The sequence below is a fragment of the Panthera onca genome, chromosome F2 (genome assembly GCF_046562875.1).
Source record: "Panthera onca isolate mPanOnc1 chromosome F2, mPanOnc1 haplotype 2, whole genome shotgun sequence".
Taxonomy (NCBI): domain Eukaryota; kingdom Metazoa; phylum Chordata; class Mammalia; order Carnivora; family Felidae; genus Panthera; species Panthera onca.
This window is the reverse complement of record NC_138356.1, coordinates 35,284,118-35,304,292: the sequence shown is the minus strand read 5'-3', so window position 1 is coordinate 35,304,292 and position 20,175 is coordinate 35,284,118. Positions and strand designations below refer to the sequence as shown.

At 35.0% G+C, this 20,175-nt stretch overlaps 1 protein-coding gene across 5 annotated transcripts in view; it reads right to left on the bottom strand.

Annotated features, from left to right (window-relative positions):
- CNBD1 (cyclic nucleotide binding domain containing 1) overlaps nt 1-20,175 on the bottom strand; it is a 456,861-nt gene that overhangs the window by 51,009 nt on the left and 385,677 nt on the right. Inside the window, exon 12 of one of the 5 annotated variants that reach the window (XM_078441453.2) lies at nt 12,843-12,986. The exons of the other annotated variants lie outside the window; for them this stretch is intronic. Coding sequence (XP_078297579.2) covers nt 12,868-12,986 — 119 coding nt within the window. The 3' untranslated portion in view covers nt 12,843-12,867. Of the gene's footprint in view, nt 1-12,842; nt 12,987-20,175 lie in introns of those variants that run through there. 5 annotated transcript variants of the gene reach the window in all.

The window sequence follows — 20,175 nt, the reverse complement described above, 5'->3', positions numbered from 1 at the left end:
CTGCTCAGACAAGAATTAAAAGTGGGAAGATGCCATCTGTGAATTGCACTCGATTCTGACATACAGAATTTTCACTCCTTTTCTAACAACATTTTAACAAGCAAAGAAGCACACTTTTGCAAAGGTGTATGCAGAAATGCCATGTGATTCCATTTCAGTAATTATGATAGCCATAAAATAATTATTGTTTCCTTTTTTTTTTTTTTTTGAGGCTTCAGAGAGATCTCAGGAAGGACAGCTAAAAAAGTAATGTCAGATTGATCTACAGGATGTGATTCAAAGGGCCCTGCTGTTAGCAGGCTTTTCTGAAGAAGAATGCCTTCAAGAGTTGACATATTTTTATTATAGTGCTTACATGAAGCTCTGAAACCTCAGGAATTGTTATAGAAATGGTACTGGGACTGAGTCCAATGAACAAAAAATTGAAAAAAAATAAGGGTTTCTGAAAAAATGATTATAGGATGCTTTTCATTTATTCTGAAAATGTAGTGAAATATATTGATACACTCTTTAATGTTACACTAACCTTACATTTCTGGAATAAACCCAACTTGGTTGTGATAAATAGCCATTTGTATATATTTCTGGATTCAGTATACTAATATATCATTACAATTTTGCATATTGTTTATTTTTGAAATTGGCCAGTGATTTTCTTCTTGTAATGTTTTGAGATGTTTTAAAGGCTAATTTAAAAAGTTTAAGACTGTTTTTCTTCTCTTTAGAAGCGTTAAGAGTAATCTTGTTAAGATTGACATATGTCTTCTTAAATAATTGGTAGAATTCACAGATTACCAAACAAAATGGGCCTGTATGGGAAGATTTTAAATTATGTATTCAGTTTCTTTAACAGACACAAAATTATTTACATTTTCTGTTTCTTTTGTGAAGATTTTCTCTTTTTTTTTTCTTTATTTTTTCTTTTTGGCTGTATGCCCAACAAAGGCTTGAACTCATGACTCTGAAATCAAGAGTTGCATGCTCTACTGACTAAGCCAGCCAGGCACTCCATTTTGTGAAAATTTTCTAAGGTTTTGCTTTTCCAGGCAATTGTCCATTTTACCTAAATACTCAAATTTATTGGCATGTAGTGATTCATAATAGCCTTTTATGGTTTTAAATGTCTGCACCTGTAGTGTTTTCACCTTTCTCATATCTAATATAGCATATGTTCTATTTCTCTTTCCTTATAGATAGATAGCACATATACTGATAAGGAGATTGAACAGTTGTCAAAAATATCCCAGTGTAGAAAAATCCAGGGCCAGATGGCTGTACTGATGAAATTGACCAAACATTTAAAGAAGTAAAACCAATACTTCTCAAACTATTAAAAAGAGAGAAAGAGAGAGAGAGACAGAGAGAGAAAAGAACATTTCCAAACTCATTTTATGACACCTGCAGTATCCTGATACCAAAACCAGATAAGGACATTATCAGAAAAGAGAACTATAGGTCAATATCCCTGATAAATATAGATGCAAATATGCTCAATAAAATACTAGGAAACTGATTTCAGTAGCACAATAAAAAGACCATTCATCATGATTAAGTGGAACTTATGTGGATGCAAAGATGTTTCAACATACACAAACAATGTGATACTTCACATTAATTGAATGAAAGAAAAGAACCGTATAATTCTCTAAACAGATGCAGAAAAAAGTATGTGGCATAATGTAACCTCTATTCATGATTAAAAAAATACCTAACAAATTAGGCATAGAAGGAACATATCTCAACATAATAAAGGTCATTATAAGAAGCCCACAGCTAACATCATACTCAATGATGAAAGGTCAAAATCTTTTCCTCTAAGGTCAGAAACAAAAGTGCCCACTCTCACCACTTGGATTCAACATAGTACTAGAAGCTCTAGCTAGAACAATCAGGCAAGAAAAATAAATAAAAGTCATCAGAATTGAACAGAAAGAAATAAAATCACTATTTGCAGATGACATGATTTTATTTCACTATTTTTAGGATTTTTTATGTTAAGTGTTTATTTTAATTCCAGTTAGTTAACATACTGACATGATTTTATATACAGAATATCCAAAAAAAATCAACCAAAAAACTGTTAGAATTAATCAACATTCAGAAAGTTGCAGGATAAAAAATTAACATACAAATAATCAGTAGTGCTTCTATACACTAACAACAAATTTTTTGAAAAGGAAATAAAGAAATTGATCCCATTACAATAGCATCAAAAACAATGAAATATTTAAGAATAAATTTTACCAATGAGGTGAAAGATCTTTACTATGAAAACTACAAGATTTTAATGAAAGAATTAAAGACACAAATAAATGAAAAAATATCCTGTTATTCATACATTGTAATAATTAATATTGTTTAAATGTAAATACTACCAAAGCCACCTACAGATTCAATGTAATCCTCTTCAAGATTGAAATAGTATTCGTTACCAAAAAAGGAAAAAAAATACTCCTAAAATTTACATGAAACTGCAAAAAAAAAAAAAAAAAAAAGAAAGAAAGAAACCAAAGAGCCAAAGAAATCCTAAGAAGAACAAAGCAAGAAGCATCAGACTTTCTTTTTTAAAGCTATACTCTAAAGCTGTAATAATTAAAACAATATGGTACTGGTATAAAAACAGACAAATAGACCACTGGAACAGAATTAAGAACTCAGAAATAAACTCAGGCATGTATGATCAAGTAATATTTGACGAGGGAGTCAAAAATACCCAGTGGAGAAAAGACAGTCTCTTTAATAAATGGTTCTGGGGAAACTGGATATTCATATCTAAGAGAATAAAACTTGAGGCCTATCTTACACCACTCAGAAAAAATAACTCAAAATGGATTAAATACTTAAATGTAGGACCTGAAGCCATGAAACTCCTAGAGAAATATAGAAACAGTCTCCTTGATTTGGGTCTTGGTAATGAGTTTTTTAAGAAATTATGCCTAAAGCAAGAAACTAAATTAAAAATAAATGTGAGTACATCAGAATAAAAACCTTCTGCACAAGACTGTAACCATCAACAAAGTGAGAAGAGAATCTGCAGAATGGTAAATAATATTTGTCAACCATATATTTGAGAAGAGGTTAATACCTGAAATATACAACACACTTCTACAACTCAATGGCAAAAAAACCCAAATAATTCAATTTTAAAAATGGGCAAAAGATCTGAATAGAAATTTTTCAAAAAATATACAAATGGCTGACATCTATGAAAGATGTATAACATCACTAGTCATTAAGGAAGTAAAAATTAAAACCACAATGAGATATCACCTCACACCTACTAAGAGTAGCCATCATCAAGAAGACAAGAGGTTAACAAATGCTGGTGGGATGAGGACAAAAAAGATCTCTTGTACATTGTTGGTGGGATTGTAAATTGGTACAGCCATTATGGAAAACAATATAGAGGTTTCTCAAAAAGGTAAAAATACAGGGGCACCTGGGTGGATCAGTCAGTTAAGCATTTGACTCTTGATTTTGGCTCAGGTCATGATCTCAGGGTTTGTGAGCTCAAGCCCCATGTCAGGCTTCACACTGAACTGTCTGTGTGAAGGGTGCTTGGGATTCTCTCTTTCCCTCTCTTTCTGCCCTTCCCCCAATCACACACTCTCTCTTAAAATAAATAAATAGACATTTAAAACAATATTTAAAGTAAAAATAGAACTAACATGTGATCCAGAAATTCCATTTCTAAAAATATATCCAAAGAAACTGAAAACACTAACTAAAAAAGATATCCGCACCCCATGTTCATAGAAACATTATTTATAATAGCCAAGACATGGATGAATGGATAAAGAAGTTGTGATACACACCCATACACACATTCACACATTTTATACATCCAACAGAGAATCGTGCAGCCATTAAAAATGAGGAAATCTTACCATTTGTGACAACATGGATGAAACTTGCAGGCATTATGTTAAGTGAAATAAGTCATACAGAGAAAGACAAATATTGTATGATCTCACTTATATGCAGAATCAAAAAAAACTTACAGAAAAAGAGATCAGATTTGTAGTAATCAGAGGTGAGGGTTAGAGGAGGAGGTATCAAAAGGTACAAACTTCTAGTCATAAGATAAATAAGTACTAGGGATCTAATATACAACATGATGTTAACACTGCTATATGATATAAAGGAAAGTTGTTAAGAGTAAATCCTAAGAATTCTCACCACAAAGACAAGGGTTTTTTCTTTTGTTTATAGTTATATGGCATTATGGATATTAACTAAACATACTGTGGTAATAATTACACAATATATGTCAATTAGAACATCATGATGTATATCTATATGTAATTATTTCCCTGCAAAACTAGAAAATATGCTTAAAATATCTATGAATGTTATTTTCCCAATTTGCCTAAAAGGACAAAATAAAGTATAAGATCATCTCAATTTAAGCTAGGAAAACTTCTCAGGTTATTTAAATTTTTCCTGAATTTTTTGGTAGTCCATAAATCTAAGATACTGAAGTCATCTCTGATTAGCAGGAAAGAACACTCCAGTGGATTTGTGCCCAAAGCACTAATGAATGTGAAAGTAATCCATATAAAATTTCATTTAGTTGCAATAATGAAAGAAATTTTAAAAAATTACATCAAATCTTTCTCCTATGCAATCAAAACCATATGTTTTTAAAACTATGTTTTTGCATATTATTTAAACAATATTTTCAGGGTTTTATTCACTTTGTGGCCACTAATCTTAGTACTTATGGAAAACAATATTTTTAATGTCATTAAGACAGTATTTTTTACATCACTGCTATTTATTAATGGAAAATTCAACTAATTTGCAGGGAATATTTCAGTACACAAAACTTGGCAGGAATTCCGAAAATAGTTATTACTATATTACAGCTATTATAGAAATGGGTAAGAGGTGTCTGGGTGGCTCAGTTGGTTAAGCTCAGACTTAAAAAAATAGATAAAAAATAAAATGAAAAAGAACAGATGCCTTATGTCAGAAAAAAATTATCAATAATTACCTATCCATAAAACTCTAATAAATTGGGGTGCCTGGGTGGCTCAGTGGGTTAAGTGTCCAACTTCAGCTCAGGTCATGATCTCATAGCTTATGGGTTCAAGCCCCAAGTCTCACTCTTTGCTGACAGCTCAGAGCCTGGAGCCTGCTCCGGATTCTGTGTCTCCCCCTCTTTCCCTATTCTTCCCCCACTCATGCTCCCTCTCTCTCTCTCTCTCTCTCTCTCTGAAAAATAAATAAACATTAAAAAAATTTTAAAACCTCCAATAAATTTACTTTTGATAAGTGGCTAATACTTAACTGAGTGATTTTTAACATATTTCTAAAGAACAGCTTATTTGGTTGCCTATGGATCAACAACTTTTGGCAATAGCACAGTGTTTGTGAGGATTTTGTAAAGTGAGTTTTGAAATATTTGTGTGAATGAAATAAATATATAATAGATACACCTAGGCTAATCCTCCTTATAAAATATCTGAACATTGGGGCTCCTGGGTGGCTCCATCAGTTGAGCGTCCGACTTTGGCTCAGGTCATGATTTCACAGTTTGTGAGTTCAAGCCCCCGTCGGGCTCTGTGCTGACAGCTCAGAGCCTGGAGCCTGCTTTGGATTCTGTGTCCCCCTCTCTGTGCCCCTCTACCATTTGTGCTCTCTCTCTGTCTCTCAAAAATAAAATAAATAAATGTAAGAAAAAATAAAATAAAATATCTGAGCATAGCTACATAATGGAAAAGACTTTGTATTTTTAGTAAATTGTAAGTTAAAAATGGAATTCTGTTTATTCATTCAGTAAACATATTAGTTTCAATTGTATACCAGAAATAACAGTAAATAAAATAAACTCTCTGACCTTGGATAGCTCACATTTTAGTGTAAGTAATTAATTTCTTTTTACTTATTAATTACTCATTGTTCTAGTGTAAGTAATTAAAATGCTTAAAATAAGATGAAAATTCCACATGTGAGTGAAATCATGTAGTATTTGTCTTCTCTGACTGACTTCTTTGCTTAGTATAATACTCTCTAGGTCCACCCATTTCTTTGTAACTAGCAAGATTTCATTCTTTTTGATGGCTGAGTAATATTCCATTGTAGATATGTATACCACACCTTCTTTATCCATTCCTCAGTCAATGGACATTTTGGCTCATTCCATAATTTGGCTATTGTTGATAATGCTGCTATAAGCATCAGGATGCATATATCCCTTCAAATCAATATATTTGTATCCTTTGGATAATTATCTAATAATACAATTGCTGGGTCATGGAATGGTTCTATTTTTAACTTTTGAGGCACCTCCATACTGTTTTCCAGAGTGGCTGCAGCAGTTTGCATTTGCACCCACCAAAAGTATAAGAGGGTTCCCCTTTCACCGTATCCTCATCAACACCAGTTTTTTCCGGTGTTGTTAATTCTAGCCATTCTGACAGGTATGAAGTGACATTTCATTGAAGTTTTTATTTGTATTTCTATTTTTTTTAATTTTTTTTACATTTTATTTATTTTTGAGAGACAGAGACAGAGCACAAGCGGGGGATGGGCAGAGAGAGAAGGAGACACAGAATCCAAAGCAGGCTCTAGGCTCCAAGTTGTTAGCACAGAGCTCGATGGGAGGGCTCAAACTTAAAAACCACGAGATCATCACCTGAACCAAAGTCGCTCAACCGACTGAGCTACCCAGGCACCCCTGATTTGTATTTCTGATGATGAGTGATGTTTAGCATCTTTTCATGTCTGTTGGCCATCTGCATGAAATTTGGAGAAACGTCTATTCATGTCTTCTGTACATTTTTAATTGGATTATTTTTTTTTGAAGGTTGAGTTGTGTAACTTCTGTATATATTTTGGATACTAACCCTTTATCAGATATGTCATTGGCAAATATCTTCTCCCATCCAAAATTTTTACTTTTAGTTTTGTTGATTGTTTCCTTTGCAGTGGAGAAGCTTTTTAACTTGATGAAGTTCCACTAGTTTTTTGTTGTTTTTTTTTTGTTGTTGTTGTTTCCCTTGCCTCAGGAGACATATCTAATAAGAGGTTGCTATGGCCAATGTCAAAGAGGTTGTCAAAGAAGATAGGCATATCTTCTCCTCTAGGATTTTGATGGTGTCCTGTCTCACATTTAGCTCTTTCATCCATTTGAGTTTATTTTTGTGTATGGTGTGAGAAAGTAGTCCACTTACATTCTTTTTCATTTTGCTGTCCAGGTTTCTCAATACCATTTGTTTAAAAGACTGTCTTTGTCTCACTGAATGTTCTTTCTTGCTGTGTCAAAGTTGACCATATACTTGTGGGTCCATTTCTGGGTTTTCTATTCTGTTCTATGATCTATATGTCTGTTTTTGTGCCAGTACCATATTGTCTTGGTCACTATCGCTTTGTAAAATTACTTGAAGTTTGAAATTGTGATGCCTCCAGCTTTTTGTTTTTAATTTTTTTCCTAATGTTTATTTATTTATTTTAGAGAGAGAGAGAGAGACAGAGAGAGATAGAGAGTCGGGGAGGGGCAGAGAGAGAAGGATAAAGAGAATCCCAAGAAGGCTCCACTCTGTCAGTGCACAGCCTCACACGGGGATCAAACTCACGAACTGTGAGATCATGACCTGAGCTGAAATCAAGACTTGGATGTTTAACCAACTGAGCCACCTAGGCACACCTTGCTTTTCTTTTTCAAGATTTCTTTGGCTATTCAGCACCTTTTGTGGTTCCATACAAATTTTAGGATTGTTCGTTCTAATTCTGTGAAAAATGCCGGTGGTATTTGATGGGGATTGCTTTGGGTTAATATCAACATTTTAACAATATTTGTTCTTCCAATCCTTGAGCATAAACTGTTTTTCCATTTCTTTGTGTCACCTTCAATTTCACTCATCAGTGGGTTTTTTTAAGTTTATTTATTTGAGAGAGAGAGAGAGAGAGAGAGAGAGAGAGAGAGAGAGAGCACAAGCAGGGGAGGGGCAAGGAGAGAAAGAGAAAGAGAGTCCCAAGGAGGTTCCATGTTATCATCACAGAGCCCAATGTGGGGCTTATTGCCACAAACCATGAGATCATGACCTGAACCAAGATCAAAAGTTGGATGCTTACCCAACTGAACCACCCAGGCACTGCCACCATCAGTTTTATAGTTTTCATAGTACAGATCTTTTAGCTCATTGTTTAGATTTATTCCTGATGTCTTATGGTTTGGGGAGCAATTGTAAATGAGATTGATTCCTTGATTTCTTCAAGGAAATTTCTTTGTGCTGCTTCATTACTGGTGTAGAGAAATGCAACAGATTTCTTTTTGTTGATTTTATATTCTAAGACTTGACTGAATTCATGTATCAGTTCTAGTAATTTTTTGGTGGAGTCTTTTGGGTTTTCTACATAGAGAATTGTGTCTTCTGTAAATAGTGAAAGTTTTACTTCTTCCTTGCTAATTTGGATGCCTTTATTTCTTTTTGTTATCTGATTTCTGAGGCTAGAACCTCCAGTATTATGTTAAATAACAGTGATGATAGTGGATATACCTGTGTCAAGTACTTTTAATACACTATTTATAATCTACAAAATTATATTTCATAGTAAAATTTATTACCATATTATTGACAAAAAATATAAGGGCTTATATAGGTTAAATAGTTGCCTACACATATCATACAGTTTCTAAATGTTTGAGATTGGATTTACACTCAAATCTCTATCAGACCAAACTCTGCATTTATTTTATTATATGTATTCCCTCTCCTCTGTGCAACAACCATTGAGTGTATTAAGTTGTGCAAGTAGAACTTTAGACAGAATCATTTGTTTGCTTTCTAAATGAATGAAAATGATTTATTTTCTCCTTAACTCAGTGCTGATATGTGTAATAGAAATTTTATGACTCAGAAATTCTTTCCTGCCTTTTTCCAGATATAACTCAGGCTGGTTATGATGAAAGCAATTGCCAAGAGTGAACAGGTGGAGCCCTAGACAAAGATATGTACAGAGATGAAGCAAAGATGCCATTTTAAAATTAGCTCAATCATGTTTTAAGAAGTTGTTAGAAAGATATTGAAGCCTATAGAAAAAGATCACATAAGAATGATGACCTGTTTGTAGACAAGGAAAGATCTAGATAGTAAACAAATAACAAGTACTTGCTACATATTCCTTTTTTAAGTTTATTAATTTATTTTGAGGGACAGAGAGCAAGCAGGGGAGTGGCAGAAAGAGAGGGAGAGAGAAAATCCCAAGCAAGGTCTGTGATGTCAATGCAGAGCCCAAAGCAGGGCTTGACCCTACAAACAACGAACTGAACCAAAATCAAAAGTTTGATGCTTAACATACTGAGCTACCCCAGCACCCTCAGTTGCTACATATTCTTACATACTGGAAAGAGGACCTTACAACTTCACCTTTCAACCAAATACAGTCAGATAAATACAAACTTAAACACAGACAGACATACTGTGGATACTACAGACCCACTTTTCCCAACAAGGCATAAATTAAATCAACAAAAAGAACCACACATTTAAGCAAGAAATTTGGGGATTTTAGGGCCAGCATGAGTTATATTAATTGATTTCAAAGAATTTGTGTGAAGAAAAATAACTAGTTCTTGCCAAATAATTTCAACACTATAAATCTCGCCAATAAAGATGTTGAAAGTAGGGGGTGGAAATGGGACTTAATATTAAGTTTTGTCAAGAACAATAAAAGGGATGCTGGGTAGCTCAGTTGGTTGAGCATCCAACTCTTGATTTCAGCTCAGGTCATGATCCCAGGGTCATGGGATGGAGTCCCGCGTCAGGCTCTGAGTTGATCATGGAGCCTGCTTGAGACTCTCTCTCTCTCTCTCTCTCTCTCTCCTCTGCCGCCTCTGCCCCTCTCCCCTGCTCATGCTCTCTCTCTCTCTCCAAAAAAATTAAACATTAAGAAAAGAAAAAAAAGAACCAGAAAAGAGGGCAGAATATTTGCACTTAACAATAGGTAACAACTTCCTTCTTAAGTATCAAAGTGATACTTAAAAATATCATGTTTTCACTCATATGTGGATCTTGAGAAACTTAACAGAAGACCACAGGGGAAGGGAAGGGAAAAAAATAGTTACAAACAGAAAGGGAGGAAGACAAACCATAAGAGACTCTTAAATACAGAGAACAAACTGAGGGTGGATGGGGGGGGTAGGGGAGAGGGGAAAATGAGTGATGGGCATTGAGGAAGGCACTTGTTGGGATGAGCCCTGGGTGTTGTATGTAAGCGATGAACCACAGGAATCTACCCCAAAACCAAGATCATACTTTACACACTGTATGTTAGACAACTTGACAATAAATTATATTAAAAAAGTATGTATAAATAAATAAATAAATAAATAAATAAATAAATAAATAAATCTGAATAGGGGTGCCTGGGTGGCTCAGTCGATTGAGTATCCGACCTCAGCTCAGGTCATGATCTCACAGGTTCAGAAATTTGAGCCCTGCATTGGGTTCCCTGCTGTCAGCCTGTCAGCCTGTCAGCACAGAGCCTCCTTTGAACCCTCTGTCCCTATCTTTCTCTGCCCCTACCCCACTTGCACTCTCTCAAAACACTAATAAAAATATATTTAAAAATATAAATTGTTTGTAGGGTACCTACAAATCGGTAGAGCATGCAACTCTTGCCCCTGGGGTTGTAGAGGGTATAGAGATGTTGGGCGTAGAGATCACTAAAAAAAATGTTTTTAAATCTTTTAAAAAAAAATGGAAGAAAAAAACTCTACACAAATCATTTGTGCTGCAGCATATAAGAAAGCACCTCAAAATTGTTGAGTGATTCACTGGATTTATTTAGGAAACACCTGGTCTCTAGCTGTCAGTAGTAGTCATAGTAGTAGTTAAAGTACTGTTAGTAGAAGGAGTGGTAAGGATAATAATAGTACTTATGGTGATAATCACTTGCTTCCAGTGAGTTACTCCTTTGTGTGAGGCACTCCGCTAGGTAATTTACTTATAGTATTTCATTTAATTGTCAGAAGAATAAAAATACAGAATATTAAAGTCACATTTTATTTCAATATAATTATCTTAAGAACCTCTAAGCTTACAATGTATTTGTTACAGGTTTATTTAATTGGCTAGAAACAACACCCAAAGATCACATTTATGCACAGTTTTTGAATGTGAGAACTTCTGTTTCCTCACAGCGTGACTTTGTGCACTAACCACCCTCTGGTTCACAAATTAATGACTTCGAACTGAGATAAATCAAAACCTGGAATATGATTCTGTCCTCCAGGCTACATTCCAGAGACTTCTTCAATGAGAAAGTTATTCTTCAAGAATTACCTAGGGAACTTTCTCAAAAACAATGCTCAAACCACTTTCTAAGAAAAATTAAATTGAATAAGAATTTCAATGGTTAGGGACAAAGCATCATTATTTTTTAAAAGGCAATGTACAGCCAAAGTTGAAACCACTGGGTTAACCAGAGGCATGTGAAAGAGGCTTAAGAGTTCAGATTTATCTTTTACCTCATCTTATCTTCTGAGAATTCTATCTTTCTGCCTTAGTATATCAGTGCTTAAATTTGGATTACAGTATATTTTCCATCAATGCAAAGAATCAAATTATCCCTATTTCAGTCGAATTGGGTATGAAATGACAGGGAGAAAAAGTATTTATTATAAAACTGCCTTTTCTTTATTTCTTGTGTTTGGAGAGTCTGAAGCTTATCTCTTTCTGAAAAATCTTAATGATGGTCATAAGAATCAATGAACACACTGCAAAATCCTGATATTTTCCAGACAAGTCCTTGAAGTTGTTGCTTTTATTCCGAATATACAACACACCATAATTTAACAAAATATAGCAAAAAAAATTAATTTTCTATGAAGAATTATAGAATTCTTCAGCAAATTAATTCCACATATTAGGGTATGGCAGCAAATCAATTCTACATATTAGGAGGTATTACTGCCAGTAATCTAGTCCTGTTACCAGATATTTATGAGTATTCTCAGTTAGAAACCAGAGGATTTAAATCTGGTTAACTTAAACAAAAAAAAAAAGGATTTTAGTGTAAAGGCAATTGGTAGGTCACTAAATCTCTGGGAATCCTGGAGAGTTAGCCTTAGGTATAAACAAGGGGAACTAAGACATAGTCAGGATCTTGCCATTGGAACAACTTGAATAAGGTGATATTGCTGGTGCTGTGACCACTGATTGTTATAACATGTTTGATTCCTGTTTACCCTTCCAGTCAATCTATTATGTCTTTCCTTTTATCCTTTTCTGATATCATTGTTGTTATCCTTAGAAAAATGTATTTGGAAAAGATCTGATATAAATAATTTAGTATCTGTGACAGTCACTGGGTTGGTCCAGTTCAGTTGAACCAATTAAAATAGTTAAGTGTTTCCCAACCAGCTGAGTTAAATAATCATTGTCAAAGCACCCTGAGTGTCCTAGCAGCACTTCAGTTTCTCCCTTATGATCTCTCACTACTAGGTATGTGAGGATTGACACATCAGGGATCCTTCAAGATCCTGCTTTGAGCAGTGTTCTTCTGAATGGTTCAGAGTTGGGCTCTTCCAAGTGTTAAATATTTTGAATAATATCCTTCCTCTCATCTGACTAAACCTTTGGCACAGGGGGCTGTAAAGTAGTTTCATTAATTATCCAAGAGAGCCCATTATGTACGTGTGGGTCCAGCATTTGGAACATAACAGACCCATTCCAAAGCCAAAGCTCTAAAACACAAAGTCATACTACTATCTTCTAAATAAGTTCATATCCCATTAAGTAAATTTTCTTCACAAAAATTCACAGATTGAAGAGGTGAAAGATACTGAGGAGAACATGAAAGGGAATTAGAAAGAGTATTCATATGACCTTAAAATCATATCATGTATATATATGGTGCTCAAGGCTGATGTGGCCTTAGGAAACAAGCATCCTTAGTCCTGGTATCCTTAGGGCTGGCATGTATTTGGCAACTGCTTAAAAATTCTTGCTGATTAATTTCCATGATTCGTGTTTTATCTATAAAAGAAACACCAATAATAACAAAAATAACTATTGTCTATTGAACCATCTCAGGTTAAACTAGTGAAGTAACTAAAAACAAGACCTGAAAATAAAAAATATTTTTATATATACATATACACATACTTGTAAAATGAAAAATAAGTGGAAATAAATAATTTTATTTTAGTATTTTTAACTTCTAGGAGGAAAACTGTTTGATATAATTAAAGAATTAATCACTGGAGAGTAGCAATCAGACACATAGGAAAAATATCCTACTAAAAGGAACAATTTTCTCCTCACAGGAGACTAGGTGGGTCTGAAAGTTATAGCAGTAAAATCTGTAAGTTTGTTTTAGATTTACTGCCTCTCTTGGTCTGAAAAGAATATTAACAATAGAGTTAAAGCTCAATAAGTCATGGGAGAAACTTTAAAAGAGGCATGTAGAAAGCTTCAGGCAAAATATGTTTACCACTTAATGTGCTGAGCATGGGTGACATGGTGAATTTAAACTTCCAAGGCAAAGGAATTAGACACAACCCTACAGGCCTCCCTGAGACTTACTTGGAGTGATGAAAGGCATGCTTGAAATACAATAAAAGGAGAATGGATAGGCTTTAAAGAAAGGTGGATTATGTAAATAGATCTATAGTTATATGGAAATGTATGGAACTGAGAGTAAAAATATGCTGAATAGCATTTGGAAAAATTGTGGGGGATCATCAGAATATATATATAATGTATGGCAGCTATATAAAATTCAACCAGGTATAGAAAGTGTTTTTTACATTTCTGATACATATTGACAAGCTGGTTTACAAACAGGCTCACATAGGACTAAAGAATTTCTATATTCTTTGGAGGTCTATTTTTTTCTTTAAAAAAAAAAGTGCCCAGCAGTATATGTCAACACACAGAGATAAAATGATGGGGTTCTAGAAATGGAAAAACAGTTTAACTCTTTAAAAGTTTAACAGAATCCATACATACATATTTAGATGTCTCTAGGAAATAGATATGCAAGAAGGTTTGAAAATAATAAAAATTTATTCACATAACAAGGGAATACTTGCAGAAAGGTGTTTGTCGACAAAACAAGTAGAATCCAGGCCAATTTATGATGATAGCACAATTTAAAGCCATGACCACATTTGCATCTAGTAGTTATTCTGTTTCAATAAAAGAAAGGTAATCTACATGGAATTATGAGGACTGTGTATAAAAAAATGTAATTTCACTACATCTCCAACATTAACGGAGAAACAGATACCTGGTTTGTTTTGTCATGAAGTGCCTGGCAACTGTAAAGGTAAAATTTTTTTTGGCAATTATTTTTCAAATATATTTCATAGCACTTAAGCAAATCAGTGTTTGAATATCATGTCTTTTGCTTTGATTTCCCCCTTACAAACATATGATAACTTGGCTTTATAAAAACAAACAAATAAGCAAACAAACAAAAAATTCTTCCTTTTTAGAGGGTTGGATTAAGATGACAAGAGAAGCAATTTATACAAGGAAAGTGGGTACACAGAATGAGTTATGCAAACACTTCTAGTCATGGAATGCAGCTTATTCCTCTGATTTAAATAAGTATTATTAAAATTACCTGCTCAATTCTAGGGTAAATAAACTATGCAGTTCTTGAAGGAGTAATGCACAAGGATAAATAAAAATATTCAGGAAATTTTAAAAAATAAGATAGGAGAGTCCTATCTAAAAAATCAGACACAGAGGGGTCAAGATGGTGGAAGAGCATGGAAGTTTTTTTGCATCTCTCATCCCTGAAATACAGCCAGATCAACACTAAACCACCCTGCACATCTAGAAGACTGATTTCAGGATTAACACAACAATATGCACAACCTGAACCACAGGACTCAGCAGGTACATGGCATGGAGAGATGAACTGGGGTAAAGAGAAGCCGCGGAAGGCGGGAAGCTGTTTTTGCTTGTGGAGAGATGATGGAGACGGTGGGGAGGAAAGCATCCTCCCCCACCCAAAAGCAGCTGGAGAGAAAAGAAAGAGTACACAAGGGACTGTACACAAAAAGGGAGAAAGGAGGAAGAAGAGGGTTTAAATTTCATTAAGACTCTATAAATAGGGGGATTGCAAAGTCTGAAACTCCACAGCCAGATACCTGGTGGTGCTCTGGTGGGAAAGGTGAATCCCCAGGAGCAGAGAGTGAGATCCTCAGGTCCTCAGGCCACACAGGGAGAGACATTTCCCCTGCTGGGTGGACATTTGGTAGAGGCTGTGCGGCCACCCCACAGGCAAAGGTCCCAATGGACCCTGAAGAACAACCGAATTCGCTGGTGCTGGAACAAGGACATTAAGTGGGATGCCTGGCACCAGATGTGTGTTGTGATTTACCATAATCCCTGAAATGCTGCTGCTATAAAATCACATAAACTTTTTCTGGGGTGGGCTGGTACCCAGCCACAGTCTCTGCGCATTGGCAGCTGCACGGTCCCGCAAAAGTTCCTGGGGGTGGGAGAGCACCTGGACATTGCTCGGTGAGACTCTCCCCCAGGCGGTCAAAATGGGTCAAAGCCACAGATCCTCAGAAGTGAGGGGCTGGGAAAGAGCCACATCTGAGATAAAACTCAGGAGGGAGATGCGACCTGGCAACCTGATGGCTTGGTCACGGACAGTGTAAAAGTGGGGAGTGAGCAGGGCCGGAGATGAAGAAGGGGTGCAGGATTGCTGGTCAGGGAGAACAGAGCTCCAATGCTAGAGACTGGGTAGCTGGGTGGCACCATTTTCATCCCTTCCTCGCATGCACATACACAACTCCAAGAGCCACAACAATCCACCCCGGTAAGCTAAGCAGTGCCATCTAGTGTCGAACAGAGTCGTTACACTAAGCTCTGACCAACTGGGTCAATCTCACTCTTCAGGAACACCACAAGTCTCTCTGTCTGCATAGTTTATATACTATAAAGCACTTCATGGTTTGACTTCTAAGGGACCGATGTAATTTAAATCATATTTCAGTCCGTTCACTGGTCCATCTATTCATTTTTCTTTTTCTTTTCTTATTCTTGAATACAGAAAGAGAAAAAATTTATTTGTTTTCAATTTTTATTAAAAATATTTTTCTTTAATATTTTTCAATTATATTTTTTACTTTTTTGTAAATTTTTCAAATTGTATTTTACTTCCATCATTTCATTTTATTCTATTTCATTATAGTCATTTTTTTCAAATTTGTAAACCTTTTCCTTTTTTTTTCTTTTTTTATCTTTCCCTTTTTTCTCTAGTCTATAAAGCTCCTTTCAACAACCAGAACATCAACCAGAACAACAACCAAAACATCTAGGAACTATCATCATTTATTTGATTATTTTGTATGTGTTATTTTTCATTTTTTAATTTTCATTTTCTTTGCCTTATTAATTCCTTTTCTTCCTTCAAAATGATGAAACGAAGGAATTCACCCCAAAAGAAAGAACAGGAAGAAATGACAGCCAGGGACTTAATCAACACAGATACAAGCAATACGTCTGAACTAGAATTTAGAATCATGATAATAAGAATACTAGTTGGGGTCAAAAATAGATTAGAATCCCTTTCTGTGGAGATAAAAGAAGTAAAAGCTAGTCAGAATGAAATAAAAAATGCTACAACTGAGCTGCAATCTCAAATAGATGCCATGGCGGCAAGGATGGATGAAGCAGAGCAGCAAATCAGCGATATAGAGGACAAATTTATGGAGAATAATGAGAAAAAAAAGAGGGAGATTAAGGCAAAAGAGCATGATTTAAGAATTAGAGAAATCAGTGACTCATTAAAAAGGGACAACAGCAGACTCATAGAGGTCCTAGGAAATGAATAGAGAGAAAAAGGGGTAGAGTGGTTATGTGAGCAAATCATAGCAGAAAACTTTCCTAACCTGAGGAAAGGCACAGAAATCAAAATCCAGGAAGCACAGAGGACTCCCACTAGATTCAACAAAAGCCTACCATCAACAAGGCATATCATACTGAAATTCACAAAATACTCAGGCAAGGAGAGAATCATGAAAGCAGCAAGGGAAAAAAAGTCCTTAATGTACAAGGGAAAACAGATCAGATTTGTAGCAGACCTATCTATAGAAACTTGGCAGGCCAGAAAGGAGTGGCAGGATATATTTAATGTGCTGAATTGGAAAAATATGCAGCCAAGAATTCTTTATCCAGCAAGGATGTCATTCAAAATACAAGGAGAGATAAAAAGTTTCCCAGACAAACAAAAATTAAAGGAGTTCGTGACCTCTAAACCAGACGGGCAAGAAATTTTAAGAGGGACTCTCTGAGGGGAGAAAAGACAGAAAAAAAAGACCAAAAGCAACAAAGACCAGAAAGGACCAGAGAACACCATCTGAAATTCCAACTCTCCAGGCAACATAATGGCAATAAATTCATATCTTTCAGTACTCATTCTAAACGTCAATGGACTAAATGCTCCAATCAAAAGACATAGGGTAACAGAATGGATAAGAAAAAAGATCCATCTATATGCTGTTTACAAGAGACCCATTTTATACCTAAAGACACCTAAGGGGATGGAGTACCATCTATCATGCTAATGGTCTACAAAAGAAAGCCAAAATAGCCATACTTATATCAGACAATCCAGACTTTAAAGACTGTATCAAGAGATGAAAAGGGCACTGTATCATAATTAAGGGGTTTATCCACCAAGACTTAACAATTGTAAACATTTATGCTCCAAAGTTGGAGGCACACAAATATATAAATCAATTAATCACAAACACAAAGAAACTCATTGATAATAATATAATAGTAGGGGACTTCAACACCCCACTTACAACAATAGATCATTTAAAAAAGAAAATCAACATAGAAACAATGGCTTTGAATTTACACTGGACTGGATGGACTTCACAGATAAATTCAGAACATTTCATCCTAAAGTAGCAGAATACACATTCTTCTCCAGTGCACATGGAACATTTTCTAGAATAGATCACATACTGGGACACAAATTGGCCTGCAACAAGTACAAAAAGATCAAGATCACACCATGCATATTTTCAGACCACAATGCTATGAAATTTGAAGTCAACCACAAGAAAAAAATGTGGAAAGATAACAAATGCTTGGAGACTAAAGACCAACCTACTAAAGAATGAATGAGCTAACGAAGAAGTTAAAAAGGAAATTAAAAAGTACATGGAATCCAATGAAAATGACAATACCACAGCCCAAAACCTCTGGGATGTAGCAAAGGCAGTCATAAGAGGGAAGTATATAGCAACCCAGGCCTTCCTCAAGAAGGAAGAAGGGTCTCAGATACACAACCTAAACTTACACCTTAAAGAGCTGGAAAAAGAACAGCAAATAAAATCCCAAACTAGCAGGAGACAGGAAATAATAAAGATTAGAGCAGAAATAAATGCATTGAAACCAAAAAAAAAAAAAAAAAAAAAAAAAAAAAAAAAAAATAGAACAGATCGATGAAACCAGAAGCTGGTTCTTTGAAAGAATGAACAAAATTCATAAACCCCTAGCCAGTTTGATCAAAAAAAAAAAAAAAAAAAAAGGAAAGGACCCAAATATATAAAATCAAGAATGAAAGAGAAGAGATCACGACCAACACAGCAGAAATACAAACAATAATAAGAGAATATTATAAGCAATTATATGGCAATAAAATGGGCAATCTGGAAGAAATGGACAAATTCCTGGAAACATACACACTACCAAAACTGAAACAGGAATAAATAGAAAATTTGAATAGACCATAACCAGTAAAGAAATAGAATTAGTTATCAAAAATCTCCCAAAAAAACAGGAGTCTGGGGCCAGATGGCTTTCCAGGGGAATTCTACCAAACATTTAAAGAAGATTTAACACCTATTCTCTTGAAACTGTTCCGAAAAATAGAAATGGAAGGAAAACTTCCAAACTCTTTCTATGAAGTCAGCATTACCTTGATTCTAAAACCAGACAAAGACCCCACTAAAATGGAAAACTATAGACCAATTTCCCTGATGAACATGGATGCAAAAATCCTCAACAAGATATTAGCCAACAGGATCCAACAATACATTAAAAAAATTATTCACCACGAACATGTGGGATTTATACCTGGGAGGCAGGGCTCGTTCAATATCCACAAAATAATCAATGTGATTCATCAACATCAATAAAAGAAAGGACAAGAACCACATGATCCTCTCAACAAATGCAGAGAAAGCATTTGACAAAATACAGCATCCTTTCTTGATAAAAACACTCAAGAAAGTAGGGATAGAAGGATCATACCTTGAGATAATAAAAGCCATATATAAAAGACCCAATGCTAATATCATCCTCAATGGGGAAAAACTGAGAGCTTTTCCCCTAAGGTCAGGAACAAGAAAGATGTCCACTCTTGCCACTGTAATTCAACATAGTATTGGAAGTCTTAGCCTCAACAATTAGACAACACAAAGAAATAAAAGGCATCCAAATCTGCCAGGGGGAGGTCAAACTTTCACTCTTTGCAGATGACATGATACTCTATATGGAAAACCCAAAAAATTCCACCAAAAAACTGCTAGAACTGATCCATGTATTCAGCAAAGTGGCGGGATAAAAAATCAATGCACAGAAATCGGTTGCATTCCTATACACCAAAAACGAAGCAACAGAAAGAGAAATCATCCCATTTACAAGGAATTGATCCCATTTACAATTGCACCAAAACCCATAAAACACCTAGGAATAAATATAACCAAAGAGGTGAAAAATCTATACACTGAAAAGTATCGAAAGCTTATGAAAGAAATTGAAGAAGACACACAAAAAAAGAAAAATATTCCATGCTCCTCTATAGGAAGAACAAATATTGAGAAAATGTCCTTACCCCCCAAGGAAATCTACAGATTTAAAGCAATCCAAATCAAAATACCAACAGCAATTTTTACAGAACTTGAGCAAACAATCCTAAAATTTGTAACCAGAAAAGACCCCAAATAGTCAAAGCAATCCTGATAAAGAAAACCAAAGTTGGAGGTGTCACAATCCTGGACTTCAAGCTGTATTACAGCTGTATTACAAAACTGTAATCCTCAAGACAGTATAGTACTGGCACAGAAACACATACGCAGATCAATGGAACAGAATAGAGAACCCAGAAATGGACCCACAAACGTATGGCCAATTAATCTTTGACAAAGCAGGAAAGAATATCCAATGGAAAAAAGACAGTCTC